General features: G+C 41.1%; 1 protein-coding gene across 8 annotated transcripts in view; it reads right to left on the bottom strand.

Moving 5' to 3' along the window:
* Window positions 1–3,341: 3,341 nt before the first annotated feature.
* dmrt1 (doublesex and mab-3 related transcription factor 1) overlaps window positions 3,342–15,869 on the bottom strand; it is a 29,853-nt gene continuing 17,325 nt past the window's right edge. For all 8 annotated transcript variants that reach the window (XM_077520574.1, XM_077520577.1, XM_077520572.1 and 5 more), the window contains one exon: window positions 3,342–4,261. In XM_077520574.1, the coding sequence (XP_077376700.1) occupies window positions 4,113–4,261 (149 nt within the window). In that variant the 3' untranslated portion in view covers window positions 3,342–4,112. The remainder of the gene's footprint in view (window positions 4,262–15,869) is intronic.

The raw sequence follows: 15,869 nt of genomic DNA, 5'->3' as shown, positions 1-15,869 counted from the left end.
AAAAAACACGTATTGAAAAATTCCCAAACTCCTTTTAATGTGGTTTAATGTGGATAATGTCATGCATTATTGACTCATAAATTAGGAGTAAAAATCACAAAAATGGCCCAAAAATAAGAAGTTTAAACATCCTTGACCCAGATCTGTATTAGAAACGTACACATTTCTCTCTTGCCTTCCACTGCAGGCCTCCATTAAGCATGTTGCAAACACTTAAGTTGTCATTCACACCATCTCGCTCCCCAGCAAACAATCCGGCTATTAAACGCCAACAAATAAACCAGCAATTCAATTGGAAATCATCTGCAACTTTTACAACTTGTACGTTTTTCATGTGACTGGAGAAGAAGTGAGTGGGATCGTAATGGAAGCGGGCAGTTTATTCAAGCACAAAATGGGATGATGCATCGGCTGATGCATCGTGGCGGGGCGGCCAATCAAGTGGGGCCATTAAGCTTTTAATTGGGAAATGGCCCAGCACCTTTTCAAGGTGACGAGACGGGTCTGCAGGCGCTCACTTCCAGACTTTCTGACATGTCAGGCAAGGTGGCTACACTGGCACTATGGAAAAATATAAATATGAGAGAAAAATATGCATGTGAGGAAGGGATTATTTCACTTTGCATTCAGGAGAACAAAAAGTTCATTTTACTGTTTAATAAAAGGGAAATATTTACCAAAAACCTAATAAAAGTATTATTTTTTTTTTTAACAAGCTATAGTATTCAATGTGGATGATTTATTGAACAAATAGATGAAATCTGAATTTTAATATTTTGTTGTTGTTGTTGTTGTTTTTTTAATTAAGCCTTCAATCAATCAATGATTAAAAAATAATGTGGAAAATATTAAATAGATGTCACACATAGTATTAAATGTAGATAATTTGTTGAAAATATAATATTAAATATTTGGAATATTTTTATCACATATTTTTTTTAAAATCTCCAAGAAAATCAAATATATAATGAAAATAATATTAATACTATTTGACACTATTTTCACGAGTGTTAAATGGGGATGAATTGTTGAAAAACTATGAACAAACATTTAGAATATTATATATTATTTTGAACATTTTCGATGCACATTTAATGAACATTCAAGTAAATCAAATTTAAAAACAAAAAAATATTTTCAGTAAAATAAATAATAATAATACTTTAGATTTAGTTGACAGTTTTTTTGCAATATTACACTTCAGTTTATTGTCAGGAATATAATAAATAAAATGAAGACATTTAAAACATCCACGTAACTTCGCATTATAGAAAAGTCCACTTAGCCAAATGCTAACAGACAATGCAAAATGCTGTAGACAGGCTAGCAAATAGCATCAGTGTCACTGTGCCATGTAATCCTTTCTGTAACATCTATTTGAACATATTTCACACATTTCATCCTTGTCATTCGTTTTAAAATATCAGTTGAGTATTTTTTTGTACTTCCGTATGACCTTATTAAGAATGTTGACATTTTCTGCGTAAAACGTTGCCTGCATGTTGGTTTAACCCTGAAACACGTTCGGGGGGCTTTGGGGATCCCGACAAAATGGAGGTGGGCCACGAGGAGATGGCGGTGATTAGGAGGCGCTGATTGCGGGGCGGGGCTTGCCGTCACACGGCGACTGATTTAAGGGTCCCCGGGGGAGCAATATTGTCCCCACGTCTCAGTCGAGTTTGATCACATTCACGTTCGTGTGTGCGGATACGCACACATGCAATTGTCATGATAGGATAACAAAAATATATAAATATATTTAAATAGAGCCAGCAGGGGGCGTCCTGCCAGAGCGGGGGAAAAAAAGCACTGGCGAGACACTTTGTTCTCGGTGTGATAAAATGGCCTCCCTTAACTAAAGTCGTAAAAGCCCCGGCCATAAAAGTCAATCTTGTGTAAAATCCAATTAAGTCATTATCTGACTGATTGTATCTTTAATTGAAAACAGAAGTGACAGTAAATTTGTGTGATATATCAGCATCAATCGATACTAGCGCCGCCGCTGATTTATGGCGGCGCGGCGCTTATAGGTAACTCCACATTCTTCTCTCTAAAACCACTCGGGGATGAAATTAAGAGTAAGTGCGTTTCATAAAAAAAAAAAGAAGAAGAAGAAGAAGAACAAGACGCGGGCGTTATTGATTCCAGCAGATGGGGCACGACCCCGCTGAGTGTTAGCGCAAAGAAAACACTTCGACTTTGTTTTCTGCCGCCCCTCCATCATTTCAAGCCGCAAACAAACTTGTAGCCACATAAACTCGAGAAAACACTTCACATGACGAATCTCCGGGAGGCGCCTTCACATTTTTATGTTTGTAATATTGGGACGGATGTTTGCGAGGGGAACACAACTGCGGAGAAAAAGAGTTTATGAGTCAAGACGTGCAAGCAAAATGTAGCCTCGAGAACATTTGCCGTCATCATCATCATTTCACAAACAGATGATCTCACAAATGAGATTAAAGCGGCACTTTGGAACAATTTGCCCATAAATATCTTTACAATAGCCTTTTTATTTGACCGTTTATGACGGCAACATTTTTTAATTAGTAGATTAACACAATCACTCTCAGCCATCGCTTTCGGCTGTTTTACTGGATTTTGACTGATTTTGAAAGGCCCACAGAAAATTGCATCCTACTGCTATAAAAATATGGAACGTACCAAAGGAAAGATTAGAGTGTTTTCTTTCATCAGGGAAAAAAAGTGTATTAGGATCTGTTTCCGTTTTGCAACAGTTAGCCTTAGAATATAGCTAAGTTTTGTCAATATTCAAATTCCTGGCAAAAACAGAAAAAAAGAGCTTTGTTGGAAGATGGCTCTGGCTGATCTCTTATACTCTGCTGCCACCTGCTGGTGTGTGTTTTTTTTATTTATTTATTTAATAATTACCATTGCTTTAAGCCACCTCTTCATATCAGAAGCTGCCTTCTGTATGCTCTTGCACAAACAAACCTATAAAATGTGTAAACACGTTTTTGGGAGGCAAGGACAAAGTATTTAAAAACGTTTTTACATGTTTTTGGGATTGAATGAGTTAACACCTTAGCTGTTCATAATGCAAACTCCTGATTGCCTCTGGCTAATAATTTTCAGACAGGATTCGGGTTCGAATTTCCCGCCCTCTGTCTGTGGATGTGGTGTCATGTGTGCGTTGTTTGTGTTAAGAAGGGGAAATGCAGTTTCATTTTCCAGCCACAGGTGGCAGTAGCGATTCAAAATTCAATATTCTGCATTCAATCGCTTTAAGAGGAAGTTATTAAAATTTATTAATTTTGTTGTTTTAAAAAGTAGTCAAACGTATGGGATGGAGGCTAAATTAAATTTTCTTGAGTCGACAGTTAGATCAATGAGTTTTTATTAGCATATAAAACACGAGGAGAGAAGAAATCAACATTCAAAATACACAAACTTAACGTGAATATAACATAAGCAGAATAAAACAATTAAAAAAAATACGACTTGAGCAGAAAGCATAACTGAGTGAATACACAAGAAGGAAAAAATGTACAGGGAAAAAACTGACTTAAACACAACTGATGAAAAAAGAAGAAAACCAGGAGAAAACATAAGCAAGAAAAAAACGGCAAAAAAAAACAGAAAAATTAAAGGCAAAAACCTGAAGAAAAAACTTGAGAAGACAATTTGTGTAAAGAAAACATCGAATGAGAAGAAAACAACTAGAGCAGATGTAAAAACGTTCATGAAAAGCAAAACGGCATCAGAATGAAACAAGAAAAACAAAAGATTAAAAGGAAAACAAGAAAGGCGAAGAAAACGTGACGCAAACAACCTGAAAGGATAACACATGAAGAAAACATAAGATGAGAAGAACACTCGAAGAAACAACTTGAAGATGAAACAATAAAAGAAAAGAAAAAAACAGACAAATTCAGAATTTCAAAACAAAAAAAAATTAGGACAAAAAAAAACAATTGTCATCAGATTTGTTAAACGTGTAATTTGTCGTTGATTATTGACAAACTCCACTGTGCGATCTATCAACTCTTGTTTTGAATGATTAATGGTGACACAAACTTAAAAAACAAAAAAAAAGAAAACTTTTTTTGCTTGTTAAAGGCTTGTAAGTGCAAAAAAGCAAACGTCGCCGTTCAATTAGCCGCGTCTTCGTCGATGACGAGGCAGTCGGAGCCGCCGTGTCCGTCGTCCAGCTCCGGCTTGATGTCGGCGATGGCGCGGAAGGTCAACGAGTCCGGCACGCCGACCACGCTGCTGCTGCTGCTGCTGCTGGCTGACATGGCTGCAAACACACCAATAGCGCTTCAGAATTTGCATTTAGTCCCTTCTTCATCCTCATCAACTTGAGATGAAAAACAAAAAGCAGGTCAACGTGACATGAGGCAAACAAAAGAAGGAGATGGAATCATACACAAGAAGGAAACCTGGTCAAGACGAAGCAACAAAAGCGACCATTTGAGAAGAAAACATGGAACACTCTTTTTGAAATATTCAAGACCTGATCGGGCACAAGAAGACTTGCAGCTTCAATCTTGCCCACTGCTGATACAAAAGCATCAAGAAGATGAATTGCGATGAGTCGCTGGCGGGAGACAAAATGTTGTTCAATAAGACTGCGAGTGCTGCGTTGGCACTCGTTCCTGAACGCGCAGCATCCACTCAGCTTTTACAACTACACTACTCAAAATGAGGGGTTTTGCAATTTATAACAGTTGCATTCATTCATAACCATCACACATAACCTCATTGTAACTCATTAACTCGCAGCCATTTTAAGTATAGCAACCCCCTGATATTGCAAGGCCCACAGAATATTGTGTTCTATTGCTATAAAGACATGGAACCTACCGAAAGATTAGAGTTTCTTCTTTCATTAGGAAAAAAAAAAGTGTGTTTTTATCTGTTTTCGTTTTGCAGCAATTAGCATTAGAATATAGCTAAGTTTCATCAATATTCACATTCCTGGTGAAAACACTGGCAAAAAGAACTTGTTGCAACATGGCCCTGGATGATCTCTTATACTCTGCTGCCACCTGCTTTTTTTTTGTAATAACTACCATTGCTTTAAGCCACTTGTTCGCGTCAGAAGCTGCATCAAAGCCTTCTGTATGCTCTTGCATAAAAACAAAACAAAAGTAGGGTTTCAAATTAGGGTTTCAAAGTACATAGTTCAAAGTTGGGTTACCCTTGTAATGTAAGAATTTCAAAGTAGGGCTAAGGTTCAATGAAGGGTTTCGAAATAGGGTTCGGGTTTTACAGTAGGGTTTCAAAGCAGGGTTCCAAAGTGGGGTGAGAGTTTTAACGAATGGTTAAGGTTTCAAAGTAGGGTTAGAATTCAAATTAGGGTTTCAGTTATCCTTGTAGAGTGGGGTTATATTTCAAAGTAGGTTCTGGGTTTCAAAGTAGGGTTAAGGTTTTAATTAGAGCTGTCAAGCGATTCTAATTTTTTAATCAGATGAATCACATCTTAGAATTTTGATCAATCACAATTAATCGCTTCATTAAAAAGGCTTGTTTTAATCTACATTTTTTGCCCGCCAAATTTGGAAATCGCCTGTTTTAAGTTAATTCTTTCGACATTTATTGTTATGAGGATGCCTTCAACATTTTTTGATGCACTGCACACTCTCATCCTCCTTTTTTTCTCATCAGTGAATTACTTGCATAATTTAAAATGGGGTGGGGGTAGTTTGGCATGAACAAATACTGTATTCTGAATGTCATACACAAATGTTTATTAACTCATTCCCTCCCAGCCATTTTCACTAAAGCAACCCACTTCGTTCCCGGCTGTTTTACTGGATTCTGACTGATTTTGCAAGGCCCTCAGAATATTGTGTTCTATTGCTATAAAAACATGGAACCTACTAAAGGAGAGATTAGTCTCTTCTTTCATCAGGAAAAAAGCATTTTTCTATAGGTTTCCGTTTTGAGGCAGTTAGCATTAGAATATATATAGCTACATTTCATCATTATTCAGAAATCTGTTTACAACTGTGGGGAAATCAGCTTGTTTGCAACATGGCCCTGGTTGATCTCTTATACTCTGCTGCCACCCGCTGGCCGTTTTTGTAATATCTACAATTGCTTCAAGTGACCTCTTCAGGTCAGAGGCTGCATCAAAGCTTTCTGTATGCGCTAGCATAAAAAAAGTATAAAAATACGTTTTTGGGAGCATGATAATATTTAAAATAGAATGTATTCATACATTTTTGGTAGCAAATGAGTTAATAAGATGCTTTACTTTAATGCATGTAGTTATGTTTATTGTTCAAACACAACCTGTGCTACCTTTCACGTAGCCATCCGCTGTCAAGATAAAGGATCATCTGTGTTAATGATATAATAATTTCTATAGATTGGGACTTTGCAGTGGTCACTGTTTGAGCCCGAGTAAAAGCCATCATAAAATAATAGCGCATTTACTCATCAATTATAATAAAGATTTGTTTTTTAAATACAAAATAAAGCTGTCCATAAGTAAATTTCCATTTCGGTGTTACAATATTGAAGGTGTCTTTATATTTTCAACATTCAGAGTGTCCAGGATTCCTGCAATGTGATTGGCCGGCGCTCCCTCCCTGCCGTCCTCCTCCCAGTAGTGTTGTGAAGTCATTTCTCTCCTCATTAACTTCCTGATTGGTTCGGGACGCTCACTTTTTTTTTCTTTTTTTTTTTTTGCCCGTCTGCACTTTGTCACCACTTTCAAAAGGGCGCCTCCATCATTAAAAGGGATGTTTGTGTTGCAAGGTGCAGCCTGTGTGATGCGCTTGTATGCTATTAAAGTCACTGCGTGTGTGTGGCTTTCAGTGTGTGTGTGTGTGTGTATTGGTAATTAAAGGTGCTGGGGGGTGTTAAATGAGGATGCGGTCCACATGTTTGCTGTCTAATTCACTTTCCTGTCACATCTGTTTGAGAAAGGCGAGTGCAACATGATTTTCATTGTCAATTAGCCCCATGTAGCCGCTACGCAATTATTATTAATTAGTGACGGATAATTGACTATGCTTCTGTTATTATACAATGGGGGGGGGATATAAATTAATTTACTTTAATCACAGTTAATAAGATAATGTAATAACGAGAATAAAACACATGAGAATGAAAAGCAGCATGAAAAGAAAGAAAATGCAAACATGAGAAGACAACGTGACAATGAAGCAACGTGAATGAAAACAATATGGAAAATTACATAACTACAAAATGTGAATGCTGAAATGAAAAAATGTGGAAACATGGAATGATATTGAAAGATATGGAAGGATGTAGAATGGATATTGATGACAAATGTGCAAAATGGTGAAAAAATGCAGAATTATATGGAATGATATTGTAAGGCAAGGAATGATGTGGAATTATATTGAATGATGTGAAATGATAATATTTGGAATGATCTGGAATTATATTTAAAAAAAAAAGTGCAATATGTTGGTGGAAAATGCGGAAAGATGAAGAATGGCATTGAATTATATTGAATGATGTGTCATGATATTTGAAATGACGTAGAATGATAGTGATGAAAAATGTGCAAAATTGTGAAAAATGCGGAATTACATAGAATGATATTGTAAGGCAAGGAATGATGTGGAATTATATTGAATGATGTGGCATGATATTTGAAATGATGTAGAATGACAGTGATGAAAAATGTGCAAAATGGAAAAAAAAGTGAATTTACATGGAATGATATTGTAAGGCAAGGAATGACGTGGAATTATTTTGAATGATGTAAAATGATAATATATGGAATGATCTGGAATGATATTAAAGAAAAATGTGCAATATGTTGGTGGAAAATGTGGAATGGTCTTGAAAGATGAGGAATGACATGGAATTATATTGAATGATGTGTCATGATAATATATGAAATGATGTAGAATGATATTGGTGAAAAATGTACAATGAAATGGAATGATATTGAAAGATATGGAACGATAGTGAATGATTTATCTTGAGAATGAAGAACGAGGAATGAAATAATTTGAAAAACTGGAATTTTCATACTGTTGAAAATTGTTCCCAAAGACAATTGAATCAGCTTTGAAGATTTTGTAGATTTGAATTTCAAATGGGAAAGATGTGAATCTGATATGTTCATTTAATACGCATATGAATGGATGGAATTGTGAAATTGTGGGAAAAGTATGTTTTTGGAAGGAGAAAGCAATTGATTTTTGTAATATGTTGAAATTGGAATGATGTAAATGACATGAAATATGTGGAAGGAGGTGCACCTCAAAAAAGTGGAAGAAACATTTCAACATGAGAATCGCCACATCGGAACAAAACCCACCAAGAGGGTACAGGCAACAAACATCAAACAAACAAACGTCCGCATGCTTCACAAGACTTCTATTTTGCTCTTTCTTTAGCTTCCCGTGGCTTTTTGGGGGTCACGTAAGAAGCAAAGGGTGTTGAAAACGATGTTGCTGGGAATAAGCAAAAGTGAACTTTTGCCCCGATGGCCGTCACTCAGCACTCAAACAATGGAAATCCCTCTTTCGTTTTTTGTGAGGCGCCACAAAAGGAGGCGTTAGCAACCTCCCACTTGTGCTGGCTAAAGAGACTTTGGGAGTGCATCAAAGTGCAATCCTTGCCTGCCTGCCACGCTGACCAACAAAAGCCCGCATGTGACGGCGTCATCGCTCCCGCCGGGTGTCATAATAGTCGCTCTGCCAGCATGCACATTGTACGGCGTCATAGGGGTGAGATAACGCTTAAGCAAACATGCCGCCGCATTATCGCAACCTTTGACAGCAAACTCTTCTCTCGTGTGTCACTCTTTGAATTTGAATTGGAGACAATTCCAAGAGGAGTAGGAATAAAGTAGATTCTAAATAGGGCGGAATAAATCATCAAATTCAAATGCACAGTGTAGCAGAATGCACTTTTTAAAATCGCAAAACTGGGTCATTATTTTTTTCTATATATATTTTAATCCATACAATAAAAACTAAATATATGGGAAGAGGACCTTGGGAAAAGAAACCTCATATTAAATCACAATATGGTTGATCACAATTATTAAAAAAATAAATAAAAAAAAATGTTGCCTAGTTCTACAGTGGCATGCATGCATCAAAGGAAGGCAGACTAGTAAAAGAAAGAAGGTGAGAATACAGGAAGGAAGGAAGGAAGGAAGGAAGGAAGGAAGGAAGGAAGGAAGGGCGGATGGATGGATGGATAGATGGCCGGAAGGAAGGAAGGAAGGAAGGATGGAAGGATGGAAGGATGGACGGAAGCAAGGGAAGAAGGAAGGAAGGAAGGCGGGACAGAAGGAAGGACGGATGGACGGACGGAATGAAGGAAGGGAGGAAGGAAGGAAGGAAGGAAGGAAGGAAGGAAGGAAGGAAGGAAGGAAGGAAGGAAGGAAGGGCGGATGGATGGATGGATAGATGGCCGGAAGGAAGGAAGGATGGAAGGATGGACGGAAGCAAGGGAAGAAGGAAGGAAGGAAGGCGGGACAGAAGGAAGGACGGATGGACGGACGGAATGAAGGAAGGAAGGAAGGAAGGAAGGAAGGAAGGAAGGAAGGAAGGAAGGACGGACGGACGGACGGACGGACGGACGGACGGACGGACCGACGGGCGGAAGGAAGGAAGGAAGGAAGGAAGGAAGGAAGGAAGGAAGGAAGGAAGGAAGGGCGGATGGATGGATGGATAGATGGCCGGAAGGAAGGAAGGAAGGAAGGATGGAAGGATGGAAGGATGGACGGAAGCAAGGAAGGAAGAGAAGAAGGAAGGAAGGAAGGCGGGACAGAAGGAAGGACGGATGGACGGACGGAATGAATGAAGGAAGGGAGGAAGGAAGGAAGGAAGGAAGGAAAGAAGGAAGGAAGGAATGAAGGAAGGAAGGAAGGCGGGACAGAAGGAAGGACGGATGGACGGACGGAGAGACGGACGGAAGGAAGGAAGGAAGGAAAACTGTTCTGAGCTGGAAAGAAGGAGGTAAGGAAGGCAGAGAAGCAGGTTGAAGTGACGGAAGGAAAGATGTAAGATGCGTGAAAAAAACGAGGTGCAATAGAGTCGAGGAAAGAAGTCAGAAAGAAAAACATGCCAGGAGAAAAATCAAAAGGAGTGAAGGCAGGAAGGAAAGGTAAGAATGGAAAGTGTGCCAGAAAAAGCACAACTTCGATGAGCCAAGTTCACGAGCGCCATCGCCTCAGGCTCAGGTTGTTGCGCTTCCACTCCAGTCCTGTAGGTGTCTCTAGCTAACTTTTGACTGTCAAAACAAATCAAACCAAAGTGGAATGATAATGCTAAAAACAACGCTAACAAGACAACAACAGACCAAATGGGACTCAGTCAACGCAGCAAAATCACCAGAACTAACACAAATTAAGAAGAAGAAGAAGAAGAAGAAGAAGAAGGAAGGAAATGAAGTGTCGCTGCGGTTCGGGGCCACTCTCACACTTAGCACAAGCCATTATCGCGCCAACAGTAATTCAATCTTCAGAATGAAAAGTAGCCTGTCACATGACAAGGTTAGCTTGGGATGAAATGGCTTCATTAAAACGATACGAGCACAAAATGTCCCTGGACACATTTGTGTATGTGAGTGTGTGCGCAAGTGTGCGGTTCGCCATCATCAGCCAGCCCAGCGCAACTTAATGATCCGTAAAACTCAGTCAAAGGGCAGCCAGGCAGACGGCCTTTAAACATGGCGGCTCACGCCACTCCGAATGATGTTCACGCGGCGAACCTTCACCCCGACTTTTTGACCACACAGCAAGATAAAACAAAAAAAACAAAAAAAATTAAAACAAAACAGATGTGAAAATGAAACGTGTGATGTTATTGCGCTAAATGTTTTGAGGATTTTGGATTGGATGAGCATCGGGACTACTGCTGAGTCTGGGCCCGGGGTGTGCTCGCATACGCGGGCGGCCATTACACTCCGACTGACAGAAGGCATCAGTGTCGGGGTCAGAGGCTAATTAAGCAGCGAGGACCCTTCGCCCCCTGTATTGTTAACCAATCTGTCCCCGCTGGAAGACGACTGGCGGGGGGGTGCGTGGCCATCCTCTTCCCTCAATCTCCACTGAGGCCCGTGCGTGCCCCATCAACTCACAAAATGGCCTGTCCGTCTTGTAAAGTGTAAGGATACGCCGTAATGAGCTGAGGCGGCTGATCAATATTTGGCTCCGATGTTCTCCGGGTTGCGTTTTTAAACAAAACATTTATTGAGGGCGGACAGACAGTGCAAGAAAAATGCCAAAGTAAAGGACACACAACCAGAGGCGGAATGAATATGGAGGACGCAAGTTGGTATGATACCACATTAGACGCCATCTCAAAATTAAGTCAAGTCTATTCAAGTCATCTTTATTTATTTTAAAGGCTAAAAAATATTCATTCATTGATCCCACCGCAACCCAAACAAACAAAACGCCTTCAATATTTCATCATAGCAAATGACTGTGGTTACATCATCTTCCGAAACTTTTTCAAAAGTCTTGGAGCCATGAGTGGTGCATAGGCTAACTTCAATGTAGCTATTTTCACTATTATTTCTAAAAAAAAAAAAAAAAAAAACATCCAGATTTGACAGTTGAGTGTTCAAGAGATATAACAGAGTTTGCTCTCAAGCCATTTTCAACATTTTAGTATTGATATCTGTATTTACATGTACGTTTTTGAGTGTGGTAAGTGTTGCTACGCCATGTGTTAAATATGCTAATTTTCTTTAGTCCGTCGGTAGCATTAAGCTAGTTGATTTTTGTGAGATGGTTTGGTTGAAGATTTATGCTGTTTTATCCTCTTTTGTTTTATTTGTGAAAACAGAGTGAAAACAGTCACAAAGATACTCTGAAAATTGTGCCTTAGTAGGTTCAAGGCTGTTTTAATAGATTTAAATGTGTTGAAAGTATCGCTAATTTTTGTCTGCCATTTTAAAATGTAGTCTCAGTTTTAGTACAATTTCAGTCACACTTGTTAGTTTTTAATCATAGTTTGTCAACCTCCTCCCATTTTTATTTAGTCCATTTTTAGTTGACTATATAAATCTAACATTTTAGTCCTTATTTTAGTCCAAGAAAACATAATTTTACTCATCTAGTTTTAGTCAACAAAGACTGTCAACGTTTTAGTCTAGTTTTAGTCAATAAAGTTGAGTTGAGTTGAGTTGAGGACGAGCATTTTACCCCGTCTTTATTTTTTTTGTCAGCAGATTATATTGAACCTTTTTGGATCTAAAACTATTTCACATAAAATGTTCTCATCTTTCACCAGCATTAGTTAGCAGTCGCATTTAGTATTTCTTTTGGAACGTTATAGACAAGATTGAGAGACAAGATTTTTATTTTAAGTTTTTGTTCATGAACTAAAATGTCCATAGTTTTTATTAAGTGAAGGACATTTTCGTCTCGTCTTCATTAGTCGATGAAAATGCAGACTGATTGTTATTGTTTATTAATGAGCATTTTAGTCTAGCCTTGTCTAGCTTTAGTTTTTTTTTTTTTCCCAAAAAACATTTTTTTAGAAAGTGTATGTATTTTCACCGACGACGGGTCGCTTGGAAATGTTTCACTAGGAATAATTAGGTGTTCACTGTAGCACTCAGCGGTTCTGCGTTTCGGTCACATAAAGCACACGGCGGCCATTTACTGCCTTCCCGTGCCCGCAGGCTGCTGTTAATGGCGCTGTCGTACAAGCCATTACAACACACAATTACACTTGTACAAATTTAGCACTTAGCTCGGCAGGGTGGCAAAGACAACCTGAGGGTATGACCGGGCCCCAACGGGAACATTTTCTCTGACTCTTACTCACAGCTCACAAACCAAGTCTGTGACCTATTTCACACAGAGATCCCATGGCATTGAGTCGCCTTTTATACAGAACCCAGCGATCGGGGGTCAGGGCTGGACTGGCCATCTGGCATACAGGGCAGATGCCTGGTGGGCCGGCGTCTTTTGGGGCCTATGCAGTGCTTTTGAATTATTTAATTATTATTTTCCTACATTTATCCTACAACCCCCCAAGAGACTATCCCACAATTTGGAGGGACCAGTCCGTAAATCCATTTCGAACGTAGATAGCAAAATGAAACATCATCAATAAACATCAGTGGCAGAACTACATGTTTGGCAGGAGTTGAGGTGGGGTGGGCCTAAGTCAAAATGCCGGGGCCTATTTATTTACTTGTACGAGTTCAGCCCTGATTGAGGTAGTGGTACGCATTTCTTCAATAAAAGACGATGTGACGAGTATCTGAGATTCAAGGATGGTCATTTCAAAGTGGAACAATTTAATTTAGGCACGGTGGCTGCGTAGTTAGCACGTCCGCCTCCCAGTGCTGAGGACGCAAGATCGAGTCCGGGCTCCGGCCTTCCTGGGTGGAGTTTGCATGTTCTCCCCGTGCCCGTGTGGGTCTTCTCCGGGTACTCCGGTCTCCTCCCACATTCCAAAGACATGCATGGCAGGTTAATTGGGCACTCTGAGCTCGTCCTTCAGTGTACTTGTGAGGGTGAGTGGTTGTTTGTCTCTGTGTGCCCTGCAATTGGCTGGCAACCAGTTCAGGGTGTACCCCACCTACTGCCCTAAGCCAGGGATAGGCTCCAGCACCCCTGCGACCCTTGTGAGGAATAAGAGGTTAAGAAAATGGATGGATGGATGGATGGATGGATGGATGGATGGATGGACAATTTGATTCAGATTGATTACGCTATGATTCTATAACACGGGTCTCAAACACCCCTTCAAATGCTGATCATTTGAATCAGGCCTGTTGGAGGAAGGCGACATCTAAAACATGAAGGACCAAAAGTATGAGACTTCGATACGGTACAGCTTCAGTTGGAGAAGGTGTGACACAATAAGTGTGACTGTTCCGTTCGTTCATTTGCGACTGTGGGTCTCCTTGCCCACATGCGAGGGCATTACCACACCTTAATTTACAGATGCTGTTGTTTGAAAGCTAGCGGGGAAATTGCGGTAACAGGCGTACAGTGACGGCGCCCTAATCGATTGAAAATCATCTGGGAAAGATAGTTATGGATTTGTAAGGCTTGGCGGGTCTTATCGATTAGCAAGCCTGTAATTTGCATTTAAATGCTCTCGCTCCTGACACCCGTATAACCAATGCTTATATCGACGCGCACGTCCACACTTTCGTTTGAATCTTTGCTTTCAAACTGCGATTGATCCAAAAAGTTGAGCTGGCGAACTTTACAAAGTCTCCACAAGGACGGGGGGCAAGAAGGAACATGAAGCAAGATCAAACCCCACACACCCACCCATCCTCTGCGGTGGATCCTGGCGGGTGGGTGTATGTGTGGACAAACGTTCTGATGTGTGTGTGTGTGTACATGGAGTTGGAGGGGGGGGGCGGAGGCTTGATGGACTGCGCTGTCACCTCCCCGCTCTGCGATTTACGACGGCGGGGCTGCTGACGAGCGCGGCGCAGTAAACGGGCGGGCCGGGGGGGGCGCGTATTTCACACGGAGCTGGCTTTTATGAAGAACACCGCCACGGCTCTCCCCGGCAGCGCCGCCCGGCCCGCCGTGACGGATGGAGAAAGACGCATGACAAGCTTCATCATTGTTTGTAAATCTTAACTGTTCCCGCTCACTAACTCCAGAAGGCAATTTTGCGGAGACAGCGGGGACTGCGGAGAGGTGGGAGGGGGGTTGTTGGCGGGTGGGTATTCCGAGGGAGGCGGGGGGGAAAGGACAGCGTCGGTGCTCCTGAAGGTTATTTGGATCACTGTATTTGGCCAAGTGATTAGCCCTCGCCTTTGAAGCCCTGATAAATCAGTCGTGGCGCTTGTTTGGCAGCTGCAAGGTGCCTTCGGCTTGTTCCTGTTTCTGGCTGGTCCCCGTTTGGACAGCTTTGTTTAGGACCAAGTCACCAAACTAGAAGCACACTTCATCTGTAGTCTCACATTCAAGCAATTTACTGTTTCATCCGGAACATTACACTGCGGAACGACGTTGACGCCGACACTATTATAGACGGCCAAAAGATCTGGCATCCGACAGATCTTGCATCCAAAAGTATGAGGTACCAGATATGGCCGGGTCGATCTCTGCATTACCGTGTCTGAATTCTGACTCTGCCAAGGATGCCCTTTGTCACGATTCTGTTCATATCCTGGAGAGTTTTAAGGTCCAGCTGAGATATTGAAGGGTCCAGTTTGGTGACCTCAGTATTTTGTCACCGCAATTTGCAGATGATGAGGTTCTCTTGGCACCACCAAGTCTCGAACCTTCGCTGGAGAGGTTCTTGGCCGAGTGTGAAGCAGTTGCCACAAGAATCGGCACCTCCAAAGCTGAGGACATTGTCCCCAGTAGGGAAAGGGTGGCGTGTCATCTCCAGTCCAGGTCAGGATGAGATCCCGCCCCAAGGGGAGGAAGTCAAGTATCTTTGGGTCTTGTTTACAAGTGAGGGAAGAATAGAGCAAGAGATTGCCTGGTGGATTGGTCTGTCGTGGTGAGGAAAGAACTGAGCCCAAAAGAACAGAGCTGGGCTCAACACCGACCCATCATTGACGGATGCCCACTTTCCGTCGTATGCTCTGCATTTTCAGCGTGCTTTATATGACGCAAAGCTTCACAAAAATACAGACTGTGAAGGATTGTCTATACTGACTCGGGTCAACGGACGTAAACCTGCTTAGCCTGGGCTCAGTCCGTTTGTGTTTGCGAGGCTTCCATGGGCTTGCCGAAAAGTGGGCATCCGTCAAAGACAGGTTTTGTCCAGTTCTGCAAAACAAGCTCTCCATTGACCAGCCTAACCAAATCGTATCCTGTTCTTTTGAAATAACAGGCTACAAGAAGCCACAATGAGTTTCCTAGCAGGGAGTTTGGACTGTCCTCTTAGACTTTCTGGTCACATGCCACTAGAGACGTAGGCCCTGAGGACCACCAAGGAAACCCTTGCAGAGACTGT

The sequence above is a fragment of the Festucalex cinctus genome, chromosome 5 (assembly GCF_051991245.1).
Source record: "Festucalex cinctus isolate MCC-2025b chromosome 5, RoL_Fcin_1.0, whole genome shotgun sequence".
NCBI classification, from domain to species: domain Eukaryota; kingdom Metazoa; phylum Chordata; class Actinopteri; order Syngnathiformes; family Syngnathidae; genus Festucalex; species Festucalex cinctus.
This window is presented reverse-complemented; position numbering and strand designations above follow the sequence as displayed.